General features: G+C 40.9%; 1 protein-coding gene across 1 annotated transcript in view; it reads left to right on the top strand.

The window, feature by feature from the left end:
• The first annotated feature begins 282 nt into the window (after window positions 1-282).
• Window positions 283-18,264, top strand: part of LOC104400715 (hepatic leukemia factor-like) — a 30,006-nt gene continuing 12,024 nt past the window's right edge. The window contains exons 1-2 of the mRNA XM_010020628.1: window positions 283-379; window positions 937-1,272. Coding sequence (XP_010018930.1) covers window positions 283-379; window positions 937-1,272 — 433 coding nt within the window. The remainder of the gene's footprint in view (window positions 380-936; window positions 1,273-18,264) is intronic.

Raw genomic sequence — 18,264 nt, 5'->3', positions numbered from 1 at the left:
TGCCCGCCGGTCGGAAACCGGTGCCGTGCGACTGGAAGGTGTCCGAACAGTGGGAAGTTATAACTTTTCGGGAAAGCTAAGGCAGTGCGGGCGTCGCTGCACCTTGTGTGTATTGAATCAAACGCACGTTAAAACCAGAAACCTGTAAGAGAGGTCTTGCAGAGCCAAGGCGTTTGTATTCCCGGCTTTCCCAGTCCCACCGCAGAGCGACTCTCGGGATTTCACTGGGGTTGTTGCATGTGGTTAAAACGAAAACGTTATGAAGGCATGGTAGTTGTCAGGATGCCTTTATTGGTTCGGAATCTTGCAAATCTTGTAGAGAAAGCAGGTGTTTCCCTTCAGAAATGTGTCCTGAAACCACTGGATGGTGTAGGAATGAGTAGGAAGCATCATTTTAACTTTTTTTCCCTCACTTGAATTTTTTGTTAACTCTTCTGCACATCAGAATACATGTTCTGTCAGACTTCGCTGCTGTTCTATGTTAGTAATGTTAAGTACTGGATTTGAGGACTACTTTCCTCATGTAAGGACTAGCAAGACTGGGACCTGTATTCAGAAGTGTGACAGGATAATAAATTGCAGGGATTTTAGGTTAAGACTGTGCCTTTTCAACACAATACAGCAATAGTCTGCAGTTTATTTTGCTTAAATAGTCACTTTTAAGTCTGTTGAGTACTGATTAAAGCTGACAGTCAAACATGCATTCAGTGGAATTGTTAACTAATAATAGAGGAAAAATCTTGCAGTTGGATCCAGCAGAGGTGCTCAGCTGGCATAAGCCTTCAATTCTCTACCAAAGAGAGTGAATTGAAGGGGTTATTTTTATGAAGAGAGTATTTGTTACTTACAACTGAGTGCAGCAGAATTAACGGAAATAGTAATAGCTAATATTTTAATTACTGAGCTCTTACATCTTTATTATATGTTTTGTTTAAGCATTCGGTAAAGAAAAAGACAAAGAGAAGAAGTTAGATGATGACAGCAGCAGTACCACAGTCCCTCAGTCAGCTTTCTTGGGTCCAACATTATGGGACAAGACACTGCCATATGATGGAGACACTTTCCAGTTGGAATACATGGACCTGGAAGAATTCCTCTCAGAAAATGGCATTCCACCAAGCCCAAACCAGCACGAGCATAGCCCGCACCAGTCAGGTCTCCAGCAAGCTACCTCAGCATCACCTTCAGTCATGGACCTCAGCAGCAGGGCTTCTACTTCAGTCCATCCAGGCATGGTGTCGCAGAACTGCATGCAGAGCCCGGTCAGACCAGGTAAATCAGCCCTAAGAACTTCCAGTGGATTCTGGCATGAGCCCTCCTCCCCTGTGTAAATCATTACTTCTCCCTGTATGGTTGACAGGCAGCTTAGAGCCAATATGGTTCAAGTCACTCACACTCCAAAGAATAAAAATAATAGCTGTAGTTATTGCTAAGTTGCTTCATAGGGACTTCTATTTAAATTATGTAAGGAAGCTGTGGGAATTCTAAGGAAACTTGCCTATCTTTTCTTCATTGATAGCCTAGCTATTAGTATGTAAAAAGGCCACAGATGGAATAGTAATGCATAGCAGCCATGGTGTTAACACCATAAACAAGGAGAAGGACCAAGAATTTGGCCAATATTTGATGTGAGAACACAGGAGTGGGCGATTATTTCGAAGTTAAAACAGTGCTTCCACTAGTATGAATCCAGAGTAACTGCTCTGGCTTGACACCAGCATGGCTGAGATCATGGTCAGTGGAGTAGTGTCAACATTGAAGTTTGGAAAACATGGAGCTTTACTTTTCTTTTTTTCTTCTAAAGACCAAGGGTGACTTATTATTGTGCTCTTCTGCTCACACAAGGTTTGCGAGAGCAAAGTGTGCGCTTGGCAGCAGGAAACCACTCCTCTCGCTTCTGCTTGATCGTTTGCCATGCTCAGCGTGCGAAGTCATTGTCAGAATCATCTGATAAGGAGGCAAAATAAATAAATAGAAGGACAAAAGTTGTGGAGCAGGATGAAATAAAAAGTCTTACAAGCCTGTAATATTCTTTTCTCATTCAGAAGAAATAAAACACCCCCCAAAATACCCCAAACCTGTCACCAGACTCCTTGGCCCCGAGTCAGAAGCATGTGTTTAGTCGTGGATTTCATTTACTTACTTTTACTTTATGTGGATTTGACTTTGTTTTGTTTCAAATTGACTAATAACTTAGGAGGGTTTCCAAAGGTAAAATGCATTTGGAGTTGGCAGGAGCAGAATGTAAAAACCACTTTGCTTTTCCTGAGCCACTTCTTAAAAATAGCGCATATATGCTACACCGTTTTCTGTCACATGTGCACGCACAACATTATCTGGCAGATAATCTGTCCTCATTCCTTTTTTCCAGAGGAGCCTGGTTATAAGCTGGGCTTTTAATGATCACCTGTCAGAATTTATTTGTAATCAGCTGTCTCTGTGACTTTTCAACTCTTTGGTTTGTTTTTGGTTTTTTTTGGAGTTTTTCCTGAGCCATTTCCAACTCAGGGTTACAACTTGACTCACAAAACTGTGCACTCTTTTACTCTTCTAAAAGAAGCCATGTCTCTTAGGGCAAAATAAAATACCTAAGTTTTCAGGTATATTTTCCCCATGCCATCTTGCCTTAAGAAAAATACAATTTTTTTGTTAAATGTGTTTTTGAAAGGGAGCTCATTCCAGTTCTTAAATTATTTCCCCCACGGTAAGTAGTAAGCCGTAGTACCCACTGCAGGGGAAATCAGCAGTAGTCTGGTCCTACATCAGGTTGTTGAAATTTTGAAGTGCTGTTGTATAAAAAAATCTTACTTTGACAATCTGTTTTGAAGAGAATCGTAGTTTAGCAGTTGAGCAAGTTTTAATATAAGAGTATATATTTTACAAGTCAAAAGTGAAAATGAGTATTTAAGGTTGTCGTGAGAGTGCCAATGTGCTGCTTTGAAATATGAGAGTTAGTCTGGAGGTAGATGTTAAAATCATTATAATGGAGCCTTTTGATTAGTATATCTTAAGACTTTAAAAATACTTGTTTTTTAAACTGTCACATGAAGAAGATCTGTTCTTATTTTTAACTGGTGTGAGCTACCGTTCCAGTATACCTGTTGTGATTTGTATTACTGTAATAAAACCCAAGAACAAATAGTATAAAGTATATGATTTCAATAAAAATTAATTCCATGTGATCTTCCTATTTGTAGGAAAACTGAGATTTATTTTTTTATTTTTTTTATTTTTAGGGGATAGTAATTCTTCTAAAAACATTTCATCGTTGTCCCCCCTGAATTTTGTCTTACAGTGGAAGCCTGTTTGAGCATGTGGTCTCTGGCTGAAGGAAGGGTCAAATCCTGTGCTGCTTTAACTGGCTCTGCAGCACTTAGTGTCAACATATCACATGCAGTGGGTCAAAACTCCTGTACCTGCATGTACTGTGTATGGGGGAGGATGCACATGAAACACCAAATGTGACTATGTATGTACGTGGTGTATCTCAGACATAGACGGTCTATAGAAGAGTGCCATTAGAAGATTTAATTGTGTGTAAAAAAAATTAAAAAAAAAAAACCAAAACAAACCCACCAACAGAAAGGTTCATTATAAATTTAACTTAATTCTGTGTTTCCAGATTGGATTGTCTAGTCAATGGAAAAATGTTTAGGTTCACCAGTTTATTATCTGTTCTCTGGACTATAGCAAAGAATAAAGCAAGCATCTACTTTTCCATAAATTTCTGTTCAGGGGATGTACATGTAGCAAATCTGATTTTTTTTCTTTTTCCCCTCTTTTGAAGAGGAGAGACAGGGCATAATGGGTGTTGCAAGATTCCAGTCTGATGTATTCCTTTTTTACAGTTCTGATTTTGTTAATAAAAAGTAGTATTTTCATATATTTTAACATTGCAGACCACCATGTGATGTGTAGACATGTTTAAAACTTCAGTGTTTGAAGACAGTTGAAATCTAGTCTTCCTCAAAACCAGGTTTTATAAAGCTGGCTTTCAAACCTGTTGCTGCAAACGCATTTTCATGGTGGTTCATCTGCTGCACACCTCATATTGTCTTTAGCTGTTTTTGTTTTTTTGCTGGTATGTAAATCTCTCATTTAACTGCAGAGCCCTTTAAGGAATTTTGTAGCATTTGTAGCTGTTTGTATGTAAAGGGAGGTACATACTTTGCAGATAACTAGTTGGTGGTTGCTTTTACCTGGCTCTTTTCCTTATTTGGGTGAATGAGGCAGCTACTGCAAAGGCTTAAACAGAGTGAGTTGGGGTTCAGAAGCCTCAGCTGAGTCTGGTAGAAGACCCTAATCAGAAGGTTTGGGGGATTTTGTGGTTTAGATGTGAATTTCCTGTTTGCCACCAAAGCCTTGGGTGTAGGGCTGTGGCACAGGGATGCTGCTGGCACAGTGATAACCTGCATGGTGTTGCTGCCCTGCGCCTTAAGGAGGATAGGGCTGATGGGGGCTTTGGAAAAACTCCCTCATCCTTTGTATCCCTATGACAATGGTCTTGAGTCTGTGTTGCCTGGATGGCTGGTTGCCTTAGACTACTTGCAAGGGATTTGTTGAAGATTATTTAAGGAAAGATAAAAATTAAAGCAAGCTTTGTAATCGGCTGCAGAAGCACACCTATGTGCAATATCTGCAAGTCTTTGAGCTTAAAAACAAAGTAAGTTCTATATATTCAGGAGTACCTTAATCAAAGCTGAAAACTATTTCCATGTGAAGTGTGCTTGCACCTCCCACCCCCCAAGAACCAAAGATTTTATTACATGCCATGTTTTATTTATTCAGCCAAGATACTTCGTCTAGAGCGCAGTATCAGTTACATTTTACTTCTTGCATAGATGCCAAACTGTAGTGATTGACACTAGGTGTGATTGGGTGGTTTTCAGCGCTTTCTTTTAACTCTCATTTGTAATGGGCCCTACAGCCAGGTGGGAGAGGTTTGGTCTTGCTCCATCCAGCCTCTCAGCTGCATGCTGGGGATGACTTGGTGAAGGGGGCAGCCCACAAAAGGGTGTGTGTGAGACACTCCCTTTATTGCAGTCTTCCTTCCCTTGTGTTTCTTAACGTGACCTCCCTCCTCCTCCTCCTCCTTCTCCTCCAGCACAGCTTTTGTAGTGTGAAGGGCAGCATTCCCAGCAGTCAAGTTCTGTGTGGAGTCCTCTCCTATGCTTTCATCATTGTTTACAAGTAGTTGCTAGGTGTTGCATGAGCCACAGTGTGAGCCCCCTCTCTTAGAGTCGAAGGACTCTACCTCCAGCGCCAAGAGGAGCTGGGAATTTCCTGACCTTTGTTCTCCCACGTGACAACATGGGAATGACCAGCTAAACCATCAGGCAGGGTGGTACTGAGAGCCGCTCTTCACATTGACTCTCACGTGAGGCTCTGGGTGGCTGTTGCCTGCATGACCATGTGCTGTAGGCACGTGGCAGTCCCCTGTGCAGCCTGCTCAGCATGGCTTTTGCTGGAGCTGCAGGCACGCACGCAGGGCTCTGTGCTCCTGCCATTACCAGCCGATGCCGAATTGCGGTGAAATGGAAAAGCTTCGCTCTGGACTGCCATGGCAAGGGAAGTGCAATATGCAGACGAGCTTCACAAAACTGCTTTCTGTATCAAAGGAAGATGCAAAATATATTCAGGCAAATATTAAAAATAGCCTGTCACATGACATCAAGGAAAAAAGTGCTGAATGCACAAGCAAGTTAATGCTGGAAGCAAGAACACTGTGTCTCCTTCAAGAGATCTAATTTTAATATTCACTGTTAAATGTTGATTATTGGTTAAATAATTGCTTGACTGTGTGGAAAAGCTTGAAGTTAATTCAAACAGTAAACAGCATGAAACATCGTGGGGTTTATGCTGTGCTTTTAAAATGTACCTTCAGGTCTCATCGGGAATAGTGCTTTCCCCACAGACAGCTACTTAGGCAGGTAGGGGCTATCCAGTGTTAGGAAGAGAATATACAGAGGGAACAAGTAGGGGTTTTGTTGCCTTAGAAAGACATTTCAAGGATGTCTGAGTGTCGAACTTGTTGCACTTAACCTAGAAAAGTGCAGTGTTTTTTCTCAGAGCTTTGCTTCCCATCTCAAAGTGTATTGGAGAGTGTTTGATTGAATGATTTTCTACTGCAGTGATTTGATTTATTTTTTTTAATAAGAAGCCAGGATGCCCTGAAGTCTTTGATAAAACAATATGTTACAGTTAAGAGAGAAGGTGTTGTCAGGAGGTATATACAAAGACATTTATATTGTCTGATTACATGAAGCTACTAGGAAGCACATTAAATTGTTCAATCTATACATGTTTATACGACAGCAGGTTAGCAGTTGTGGGAGTTAGCAGTGTCCAGATTCTGCCCAATTAATCTCAGCAATGAGTACTTTACTCCTCATGTGGTCTTACTGATTTCAGTATACCTCAGCAGGTGAGCAGCTTGTTGACTGCTTTCTGTCAACTCCTGGGTGGAGCAGTAAAATGTCACCATTCACTAACGTCATTCATCTTTCTGGATTTCTTTTTTTTTTTTTTTAAGGGGGGGTTACAGCTCTTGGAGCACCAGTGGAGTTTGCTCAGGTTGGAAGGACGTAGCCGTCAGCGGTAAAGAGGACTTGAGAGCATTATGAAATCAGAAGCTTGGTTGGCTGGCAGTACACTATGGAGCTATTGAGTATTTATATTGCACAAACATGATCTTAAGTTTCCTTTTTTTGAAGTCTTACTTTCATAACAAATAACATATTTTTTCAGTATTTTGTCTGAATTCCACAGAAGAATGTGATGATCAGAAAAGGTATTTCAACTAAGTTATATACAAGAAAAACTGTGGTTTGAGCTCTTCTGCATTAAGTAGATAATGAAAGCTCTGAAAAAAACATTTACTTAAACCTCAAATCTACTCCATTAAATGGAGTAAGTTATACATGATGAGCTAGTATAGAAAATGAATATAAAATGCATGACAGTGTCAAAACAAATACGTGACAAACATTTTGTAGCTTGTATCACTTTTTTTTATGTATATATGAACAAATGGCATTAGAGAAGCTGTCTGTTTCTCACAAAGCTGAATTTGGTCCTGAGAGATTAAGAGCTCACGTGTGGAGAGCTAACACTGGTAGGTATGGCAGCACGTGTTGCAACATTATTTATTTTTTTCTTTTTCTTTTCTCCTAGGGCTTTTCATAGCACTTCAGCTCTGCATAACTGAGGTGCTATCCATCAAATTTTAAACAAATACAAGTTATTGTTCAACCTCTCACGGTTCTGACGCTCTTGAAGCTGTTGTAAGGTTATGCTGCCCAGTCTCATTCTCTGAGCTACATTTTGCCAGGGCTAAATTTGGCCCAGATTTTCATTGCACACCATCCAGCACCATTGCTTAGCTTCTCTGATGTGGTGTGCTCTTGCTCCAGGGTTCCCTACTCAACTTTGAGGGAAACAGCTTTAGCTCTTCATCTTACTGGTATTATTCTCTTGTTCGTATTATTTGCCATTTAATGAAAACAGGCATTGAGCATCTTGAAGCTCTTTTCTTGTGTTTTGGTGTGTGACCGTTTGTAAGAGGAAATAAAAAATTCCAATTGCATTAGGGTCCTAGAGAACCCAGGTCCTTATTACTGGAACACAAATTGAGATTATTACTGAACCAAAACTTGACAGGAACCACAGATCAATGTATTTGCATGCATTTACTACAAGCAGAAGCTAGAGTGAACTACAGCAGTAACTCATCTCTGACAAAATATCATCCTTAGATATGTAGGTGTATAAGCAGAGAAGCAAAAATACATAGTTTGGCAAAGATTTGTTGAGGATAGAGAATGGTTTAAAACAAGAAAAAGCATTCTTTTCCAATTAGCCTTAGGGAGCTCAGCTTGCTATAAATTCTGTGTTCTGGAACATGGCTGTGGACAATAGGTCAAAGATTAAGTAATTCATTACAGAACTGGTTGGTAGTCCTCAATTTAATAAACAAGTGAATGAACAGGGTTCTCCATCCATAGCAAGATCCATTAGTGTGGCAATGATTGGATCCTACATTATTTTTCTTTTAAACCCTTGCAAGGCTCCCCACTGGCTTAATTCTTGTATGTGGACATTGCTTTACTTGAGGCAACCTGGTAACTTAGCAATCATGATACAGCACTCAAACCAGAAATTAAATGCAGTTCCACTAGTAACTGCTTATAACTTGAGATTCTAAGGAGGTGAGGAAGGAAACTGTATAATGCATTTTGAAAAACCGAAGGAACAATAATGTGAAACTTCTGAACACAAAATACTCCTGCAGCACTCTGCTTGATGGAGCAATCAATATTTTTAGCACAGCGAGAATACTGAAATTACGGCATTAAACCTTCTCATAGAAGAGTCCATTACTCAAGGCTGCAGGATACAAAGCACAGGCTCAAAGCAAGAGGGCTGCATTGAAATGGAGGAGGTGACTTAAAACAGTTTAGTCCTTTTTACAAACTCACCATTTCAACATTTGAAATGAGTCCTGCTCCAGCAAGAAGTCTGCTTAAAAACCAGCTGTGTGCTTAGCTTCTAATGCTCCGTAAGTAGGAACTAAGCACTCAAACCCAAATCCCATTCCTCATCAAAACAGAGAGGGTTAAACTCACTTAATTTGAAGGCCCCTGCAGCAATCAGACATACCACTGTTCTCTCTTTCTTTGTGCTGCAGAGTGGAAATATAGATGTTACTGACGTCTGTAATCCCCGCAGCTGCGGCCCCTTGTTGCAGCGTGGGGCATTTGGCTGTTCTGTGTATGTAACTCCTGCAGCTCTGCTCCTTGCTGTAGTAGATGAGCATGGGGGTATTTTTCTTGCCTGGTTTGCTATGAAAACAAACTATATCCAGTCATGCTAGGTATGTGCGGCCTCTTGATCCTGATTTTTGAGTATATTGGCTGATTTTAACCAACTGTGTCAAGAAAGTTGTGATTCTGAAAGAATAATCACGTTCCTAAAAATTCATGAAAGTAGATGAGTGGATAGGGTGGGAATATGTTACTGAGCAGGGAGAGCTGTAATGTAAATGTGCATTTTCTACATCAGAAAATTTACATAAGACCTTTAAAATGCCTGATCTGTGTGAAAAGCTTCTGGGAAAGCTGACACCCGTTTAGACACCATGAGATGTCAATTCACTTTGAGAAATGTATATGAAAGAAACCAGGTTTAATTGGTTTAGTGTGTGTTGCGGGGTGGGGGGGGTGTCACAGACTTTTTTCCATCATTCTTCCTTTGAAGTGCTCAGCTCCTGGAGTCTTGTGATTATATGAGACTCCGAGGTTTCATTTATAAAGCTAGAAAACCAGCTATGAGATTTGTAGGGCACGATCTTGAAAACACTGAACCCAGGCAATGGAACACTCTTGATCTTCTCCAAAGTCGAGCATAATTATTTTACCTAAAAGTTTTCTGAACTTTTACACAACATTGTTATATGCTGTTCTTCTTTTGCAGCAAGTTTGGAGCTACCCTGTAGTCAGCCAGCTTCAAATTTGAGGCCTGTTATCACAATTATTGCAGTATCACATGTGGGCAGATGTCCAAGTGACCTTGTCTGTGTGTCTTGCCATTCATCCTTCATAGCCTGTTTCGGCTGGGGCTCTGTGCTCAAAGCTGCCTTTCATGGCTTGGTCTAATCATTGAAACTTTCCGCTCTGCTACTAGGGTCTGGGGTGGAGGTAGGTTAGAAGTGAATGAGAAACAGGGGAGAGCAAGAGTGGGCTAAAAATGTTGAGGGCTCAAAGAGGAAAAGTAGGTCGTGGCAGGGTATGTGTGTTGGGAGGAGGACTGGGGGGAGCACAAGCAGGGGGAAGATTTGTTTTTCTATTGGCTTTTCAGAGTTGTGCAATTTAAGAATTGGATTAACCTGATATGACTTTGTTTTTCTGCCAGATTAGATATGTTGAGTTTCTTGGCATTGTGAATTGTACAGTACATTGTGTGCTGTAAAATATGGGTGTGTCGGGATAAAGCTGTAATGACACAACATGCTCACAGTATAATGCAGCGCTGCTGGGTGGACTCCCCTGCTCCCTTCACATCCCATTCCCTCTACCCCTCAACACAAATACTGTTAGGGCATTTACAAATCTGTTAGAACCTCTCTACCTTCCTACTTCTGTTTCCAACACAGCATCAAGACATTTCAATACACTTTGTAAGGTGAGATTTACCTGGAGCCTGAAAGCCCATTTGATCTGGCAGTGGTATACACTATATGAAGTGTCTTTAAAAAAACAAAATAAGAGACTGCTGCATGAAGACACACAAGAGTTTCTTCCTGCTTCCTCAAGATTAAGTTGGAGAAAGTTTACTGGGAAATGTTGCAATTTTTGATTTATTTTCTCTGCCTTTTTTTTAACTCAGACATTGCCTTAACTTTGGAAGAGTGAAAAATCAGATACAGATCTGAAATAACTGCCAGTGCTGAGCTCACTGGTGTTTGAAGTACACTGCAGGAGCAGATTGATGTCAAAGTAGAATTTTCACAGCAGTATGTATTTGTTCATTTGGTGTTACATACATCCTGAGATAATTTAATTTGGTGGATCCATTTTATATGCTGGGCTAGCCTCATGGAGTAGCCTGATTCTCTTTGCTTACTGCAGAGCATGGGGTGGAGTAATGAGTGACTGCAACTAGTCAGCTACGGAAAGGTGGCTGGAATTGGAGCCCCGTTGAGATGAGCGGTCGCTGCTTTGAGGACTAGAAAAGAGTGTGCATACTTGGGGGTATAAAACTACTAATACCTTTGGGCACCATTGTTTAATTCCCACGCTTGATTTCCAGACTTCTCTGGGGACCACAGCTACCCAAGCAAGTTAATCACAGGGGACTGACCATAGTATGGTCTCCAACCGTCTGCGGACCTGCCCTCTGTATCAATTGAAAAACAAGGAATTGATTCTCCTACCTGTAGTGAAGATTATTTCTCTGAGAAGAGCATAAATAGCAGATAAGGTTAAATAAGTTGGGTGTCAAGATAGCGTCATGTTCCTTAGCCGTATGTTGTAACAGCGCCTTACTCTAACTGACACAAGCAAAAAACCAATGGGGTTTTGCTCATCAGCTGTAGGTTTTCATAAAATGGTAGTAGGGAATGGTAACTGAGCCATTTCTTGAGAGCAACACAAACTGAGTGAAATGGAGCAGGAGGTTGACCTGCATCACTCTACTCTGTACTGAAATGAGAGAATTAGGAGTGCAGCATATTTAAAATTAAGCTGCATATCTACCTTTTGAGGGGGTTAATCCAAGCCTTCAGCTACAAATGTTGGGCAGCTGTGATTTGGGTGTCTACTTGGAACACCTGAGCTGTTGGTGTCTTAAGAACTCAGGGCATTGCCCAGATTTAGAGACCTCCTGTTCATGCATCCATAATCACGTGGCTGCTCTCAGAAAGGCCGGTCTTTCTGTTGGACTGGATTCATTACCAGGCTTAAGGAGCACTTTTCCAAGCTCTCTTATCTGTTCAATTTTCTCAGTGTGACATGGTTGAAGTCATCATTGAAAATTGTGGTATTCTCTGTCTGGAAGCTATTCTGAACACGTGAAAATAAATCATTAGCCAAATAGAAGAACTGGAGGTGTAATTGTCAACTCATGTGTGTCTCTAATTTCACCAGCTGCTGCACGTGTCTAGGTTACCAATTTGTTTCTGTTAGAAAGTAAATAAATCTCACTTTTCTTCAGTATCCTCATGACAGTTTCACCTGAGTAGCTCTTATCTGTAGCAGGGATGTACTTCTGAGGTCTTGCGTTTGGAGGCTTTTGTTTCTGCTTCCATGTGCAACATGCTCTCACGAATCATGTGCACCCTCTACACTGGCTGGGGATGCTGTTTGTCTTTTCTTAAGTCAGTTATTTAGAAACATTATTATCACTGCTATCAAAATATGATACCTTACCATCAGGGCAGCTTTTATCCCATTAGACCCTGCATGTTTTTTTGGCTTGAATCCTTCAGCCAAATTCTGTCTCACTTCATCAGCATTTCTTTGCATTCAGCAGTGCTACGTGGGGGCTATTTAAGTAGCATCAGCAAAATCTGAAGCATAGGGGTTATATATCACCATCAGATTCATACCTTTCCAGTACTATGCCATATCCTGAGATCTGTAAGTACCTGTGGTTCTCCTGAGTATGGAATTTGAAGGCATACAGCATTTTGCATTTTCGAGCCACTGATGGGAAGCTCTCATAATCCTGTACAATGAAGAATTTATAGTGCCTTTTCCAAATCAGGTCCTTTCAGGGTCTGCATCCTCATCTCCTGTCAAAATCCAGGTGAATATCTGGTGTTCAGCACCCTCGCTGTATGTGCTCAGCCCTACGAGCCCAGTTAACGCCAAGTTAAAATACAGCACTGGCAACGCTAGCATTTAAGTAAACTCCTTAAGTGATTTTTTTGCTGCCCTTCAGTTTCTAGCCCCTGGCTTGTTGTTTCCCACTTTCTCACGTTTTCCCAAAGCCGCTGATGTGTACAGTCTGAAGATCACATTTAACCAACACAAGGAAATCAGCTTGGCCCGACGGGCTTCTTTATCACGTGGCTGAGAATGTGTTCACTCTGTTCTGCCAGATTATGGCTAGCTGAGCAAAATACAGTGAAGCTCTGGGCTTCTGGCCAAGCTTTTATTTCAGTTTGGAGCTTACAGCCACATATTTGCTATTTGGCAGGACATCCACTGGGGTATATTTGGATAGTAATCTAGCATTGTTTTGCTGCTTTTTTTCTTCTCCTCTTTTTTTTTTTTTTTGGTTAATGCACACACATAGTATAATCCCAGCACTTACTTTGGCCAGTCTGTACAAGATTTCTCATTGTGCACCGTTATGTATGTGCACACAGAACTTGTAGCCGTGACCTTTGATAAATATAAGTCAAAGCAATTAACTTTCTTCCATTGAAAAATTGTGGATGTCCTACTCTTTGCCCCCTATGTGCTGATAACAGAGCTGTGTTGTTACTCTTTCCAAGATCAAAAGCTTCACTAGGGTTTGATTGAAGGCCAATTATGGAAGGAAGTAGCTGTGCTGGAGCTCTGAAAATAGCAATAATTGTTAAAATAATAAAGTGTGTCCTTGTGTGTCTTTATCATATTTAAAACTTCTTTTGGGGGGAAGGGGGTGGCTTTCCTCTAGTTTGAAAATATTAGCAAATGTCTTGGGAAAATAGGAGTGTGCTGTTCGGAGAGCAAGTATCCCTCTCTGGATTTCTTCAGTTCTATTCTCCACCCCAAGCTTGCCTTCCTCTGAAGCTGTTTGCATGCAGCCTGACTCATGCAGGAAAATAAAGCTGGATTTGATTTTTAACTGTATGGGAGGCTTTGGGTTCGGGGGCATAAAGGCTTTATGATGCAAACTCATTTATTTCTCTGTGAAATAAAAATGGGCTTTTCAAAATACAGCGTGTTTTGGAAAGTTGGCGCTGGTTTGAAACCCAAACATCTCTGAGGGCACCCTTGTATGAAAAAATAGTACAAGAAGACATAACGCGTGGGGAGGGGGTACAAAACGAGCAGTAGTGTTTGAGGAGCAGTTCCTGTTGCTTTATAAAGGGACATCTATGTTGAAATAGGAGTGAGGGAGCGAAGTTGATTGGTTTGTTTTATATGGACAGTACCGAGCCTGGAATTCTGTTTTCATAGTTACTTTTTCAGACACTTCGAGCTGTGTCTGAGCACATAGATACTGGCAAAAGCTTCAGACTTTTCCCCAAAGCTCTACACTGTTCTTTAGGATATAAATTTACAGTTACCTTCTCTTAGTCTTTCCTGAATCCTCAGAGAGAAAAGAACCTCGGGAAAGAGCCCTATGGTGAGACTCTCAGCTGGTGTCGGCTGACTGCTTCAGGAAGGCAGAGCTTGGTTCTTGATGTTAAAACTCAGCATGTATAAATGTCCATTTATCAGTTGCAGTGTAGTTGAAACATCAAGGGGAATAAATAGAAATTAAGATAATAATATAGACAGTGCTAAGTAAATCTCTTGCAGTGTTTTGCACTCATGGCTATAGGTGCTGCTTTGGTGATTATACAGTTGTGACTGGTTTGAACTTACAGCAAGATTTTACCAGGGTTTGGGTATTTTGTTTTTAATTAAACACATGCTTGCACACACATCTGATATAGGACAAGATAATCCCTATGTGAAAATCAACCCTCACGTATTTATTTTTAGCCAAGTGGACTCAGAATCACTAATTACTTGAGTAAAATATTTGCATTATAGATAAATGGTATCAAGTAGTAAGCCAACAGGATTGTACAGATCCAGTGAAGCCCTTTGGTTTGTCACTTGAACCTTAAGGACTAGAATTTTCTTAGCCCCTGAAATTACTAGGACAGAACCTGTTATTTATTCATTTGAATCTCACTGTTACACTCTCTCCATTGCAGTGAGAATTATTTCATCTTTCTTCATTCACTTAAATATGTTTTTAAATCATCTATTCTGACCATAAGACAGTTTTATGTGTATAACAGCTATAAAATACTCTGCCTAAAATAATTCTGTTCCCTGCTCTTACTGGGTTTGGATGGATCTTTGGTATACAAACTGCTTCATTGCATTCTAGAAATTTTAGTTGTCAAAACCACAACGTTACTGAAGGCTACCCTGTTGGTTGACTTAAAGATGTTTATATAGCTGTCAGCTTCAGCTGCTCTCAGAAACAGCCTTGCCTGATCTCTAGGAGCTGCTGAAACTCATCAAGCAGGTTCCTACTAACCAATTATCCAGTTAAGCAGAAAGAGGAAAGGTGTTTCTCTGGTTTTTCCTTCGCTAAGTTTAACCCTTGCTTCCCCAAACTTCAGTAATTGTGGATGCTCATAACACTGGAATGACAGCAGTGAGAGTAAGAAGGAGAGTGTTAGAAGGGACCTCTCATCTTACACACAGATAAGTATTTACATCCATCAAGTGGGCAGAGACATGCAGTTGCCAGCAGAAATGTAGAGCATTTGGATTCTTAGCTCCGAGTCCTGGCTGTTGTCCCTCACCTAGCTTTGGGTCTTGTGTTTTAACAAAATCTTTAAAATAAATACATTCCCTCCTCCAGCCAACCCCCTCCCCACTCCAATAATGAGTGTTTCATTGCTGCCAGAGCAAATTTGTTGATTCCTAAACACTCCTACTGTGTCTTGCTTGGAAGACTTTGATTGCTTGTGTAACAAGTGCTGTGGATAATACGAAAAAGCTCTTTCAAGTAGAGCTCTGGTTTCCTCTACATATTAGAAGAATAAATAAATGCTCAGCTGATAGCAGACAGCTGGGTTGTCCGCATCTGACTGCCTTCTACATTGATTTTTAAGACAGGACATGTGCATGACTGCTTTAATGGCTATCAATGCCAGATGTGTCTGTGTGGAATTCACAGAGATGGCAAAGTGACAGCACAGTTGTCAAACAAATAACGTTGCTCGTGATTACTGGAAATAGTAAATGGGTGGGTGGGATAATGTGAAAAGACATTCTCAATTCCAGTAGAGAACAAGAGGATGAAGTGACTTTCCTGACTGCTGTAACAAATAGTAACTTGGTGAATACTTTTCTTTTCTCCTTCCTACTACCTGCCCAAGGAATCAGTCTCTGTAGCTCTTGTGATGGGTGAGGAGGGTCCTGCATCCTTCCTTCAGCCACAGAGTTAACAACTTCTTTCGTTTACATTGTTTAAACAAGGCTTGTTAGTAATACATGTGGATACCTCTCTGCCAAATTGGTTTGAAATTGGCCAACGGTTTCAAAAGCTGTTGGGAGGAGGCTAGACAGGCATGTGCACAGCACGATTGCACAAAACTCATTTCTCTAGGAAACTGAGCTAAAGAGTAACTGTCAAGTACTGGAGCACTGAAACGAAACCTGCAAAGTAATTGAGAGGGCTGAAAGGCCATTTGGTATTCTTGTGTACACAGCCTTTAACCAGGTACACAAGTTCGTGCCCACAGGTTAGATCCACACAGGCAGATTTCTACCTGCCCTGCACCTCTCTTGGCAGAAGTGAAGTGTAATTTGGTGTCTGCATTGATTGTTTTGAAAGTGACTGGAAATGCTTATGAAGAAGTAGGTACAAACACTCACCAGCTTAGGTTGTGGCTGATGCAGAGCATGGCCTGGTGGTCTGAGCTGTGCTAGTGGCTGAGTTGTCTCTGCAATATCCTTTGACTATAGATAAGGTTTTCTTTTGTTTTCCTGAGAAGCCTGAGGGTGTACCTGAATATTTACTACTGTTCCACATCGGTTTGTTTGGGGTTTTTTTTTAAAGGAAGATCTGTGAGTGCACGAGTTGGAATGCATGTTAATAACAAAAATTTAATAGAGCCTTTCCATCATCAGGATTTTATTGAGTTTTGCTTGTGCATTGAGTCCTCAAGGACCTTACCCAGGCAGCAAACTGGAGGCAAAGGAGGTAGAGCAAATTCTCAGGTTAACTGAGCAAGGAATCTACAAAGCCGGATGGCCTCCCCATCCATGGCAGCTAGAGTAAACCTTCTGGAATGGGTAAAGATGGGTTGAGACTTCTGCTTCAGTAGATGCTTCTTCCAGGCTGCAGGTTAGTGGGGTGAGGTGCATGGGTTGAACAGCTTGTTGTGTGCAGTGGATGGGCAACGGCATCTAAACTGAGTGTGAATTGTGTGGAATGTGTGTACATAAATGGCCTGGGCATGAGGAAGCAGAGATGATTTCACCTGTGAATAGATGAGTTACTTCGGGTGAACTGCACCAGAACACAGGGGTGGCTTCTGTAGGAAGAACTCATTAAAGGTGGCACAAAGCATCTTAATCAGGGAACTGGCTCTTAATTTATTTTTGAAACTCTGGAGCGCCACAGATCTGGTCAGTGCCATTTTTTTGTTCCTTCTGCATTTGTAAAGGGAGAACTAATAAAAATGTTCTGCTACATTTTTTAAAAATACCGTTTATATGGCACAGCTCTATTTTGTGTAATTTTTTATGTCCAAAATATAGAGGGCTTTAGAATAGAAGAAGAAAAGCTGCATATCTGAGTTTAAGATAAAATAAGATGATCTCTGTGACAGAGACAGCAGAAATGATGTGATATGACAGTTGCTGTAGCAACACCACCTACTTCATGAAAATCAGAGTTAACAGGAGTCTAAAAGGTAAAGCCCACATAATTTTCCAAGCCTGTGAATTGTTGCTGCCCTCAGCTCGCACTGCTTTCCAACTCTCCAGTGTTTCTCCTTTCATTTGGGCACAGATACACCTTTTTCTGCATGGCCAACTCCTGCAGACCTGATCCTGTGTTCAGCATGGTCACATAGTGGGGGTTTTGCAGTAGCAGTGAAGCCTGCAGTGTCTTTGCCTACAGGTGATCAGGTGAATAAGAGGGCAATAACATGAAGGATGGTGTCATGTCACGTCCTGTCCTCCCTCCCAAATCCTCTGAAAAGCCTCGGACAACAAAATGCTATAAAGCCAATGCTGTCTCACAGGTATCCTGAATAGAGAATGGGATGACCACCATTGTAAAAAGGAAACCAGACCAGTTAATCTACTTCAGTGGGAATAAGCTTTTAGTAAAGTACTGTTATGTTTAATGAAGTATTGTAGAGCTGAAGGTGTCAGAGATAGGGACATTGGCACTTTGCCCCCTCCCAAATAGACCCAAAATAGCGGTGTTCCATACCAGTGATATGTAAAGTAGGAAAACACATTGTTTTAAATCAGAGTGGCATTGAGCCTGTTGTCTGACTGTGGTACCAAGAACTGCTGCAGAGGGCTTTGTTCAGGACATGCAGAGACTACTGCAAAATTTACTGTACTGAAGGGGTAACAGGGTCTCAGTTACAGTAATGTTTCAGTGCCAAACATTGTTGGAAAGTTATTTGATGTGTCTGGATTGGTAACTCATTGTGAAATTTGCAGCTATGGTTACTGGAAGAAAAAGCCTGTATTAAACATATGGTTACTGTCAGTAAGGCTGCTGTTGGCTTGCACTCTTCTTAATGATAATTCTCAGCGAACAGGGTCTTCTGTGTGTATTTATAAAATGCAGATGATGCATGTATTTAAAAGCTCCCATATGCAGTGAATTGATTTGCCAGTTCATGTTGGCCTCAAGGTTACGCTCAAATCTATTTTTATTTTGACTATATTGATTTTTTAATATGTATCGACTTGGTTTATTGGTAGTATTTTTATGATTGATTGGCAATGGAGAGCCAAGATGAGTGTGATAACAGAAGTAAAATCTCTGTTGCTTGTGAATTGGGGGAAGAGAGCT

This window comes from Nestor notabilis, unplaced genomic scaffold (genome assembly GCF_000696875.1).
Source record: "Nestor notabilis isolate BGI_N333 unplaced genomic scaffold, ASM69687v1 scaffold24988, whole genome shotgun sequence".
Lineage (NCBI taxonomy): Eukaryota > Metazoa > Chordata > Aves > Psittaciformes > Psittacidae > Nestor > Nestor notabilis.
Note: the sequence above shows the minus strand (reverse complement) of the source record. Positions and strands in the feature narration are given on the sequence as shown.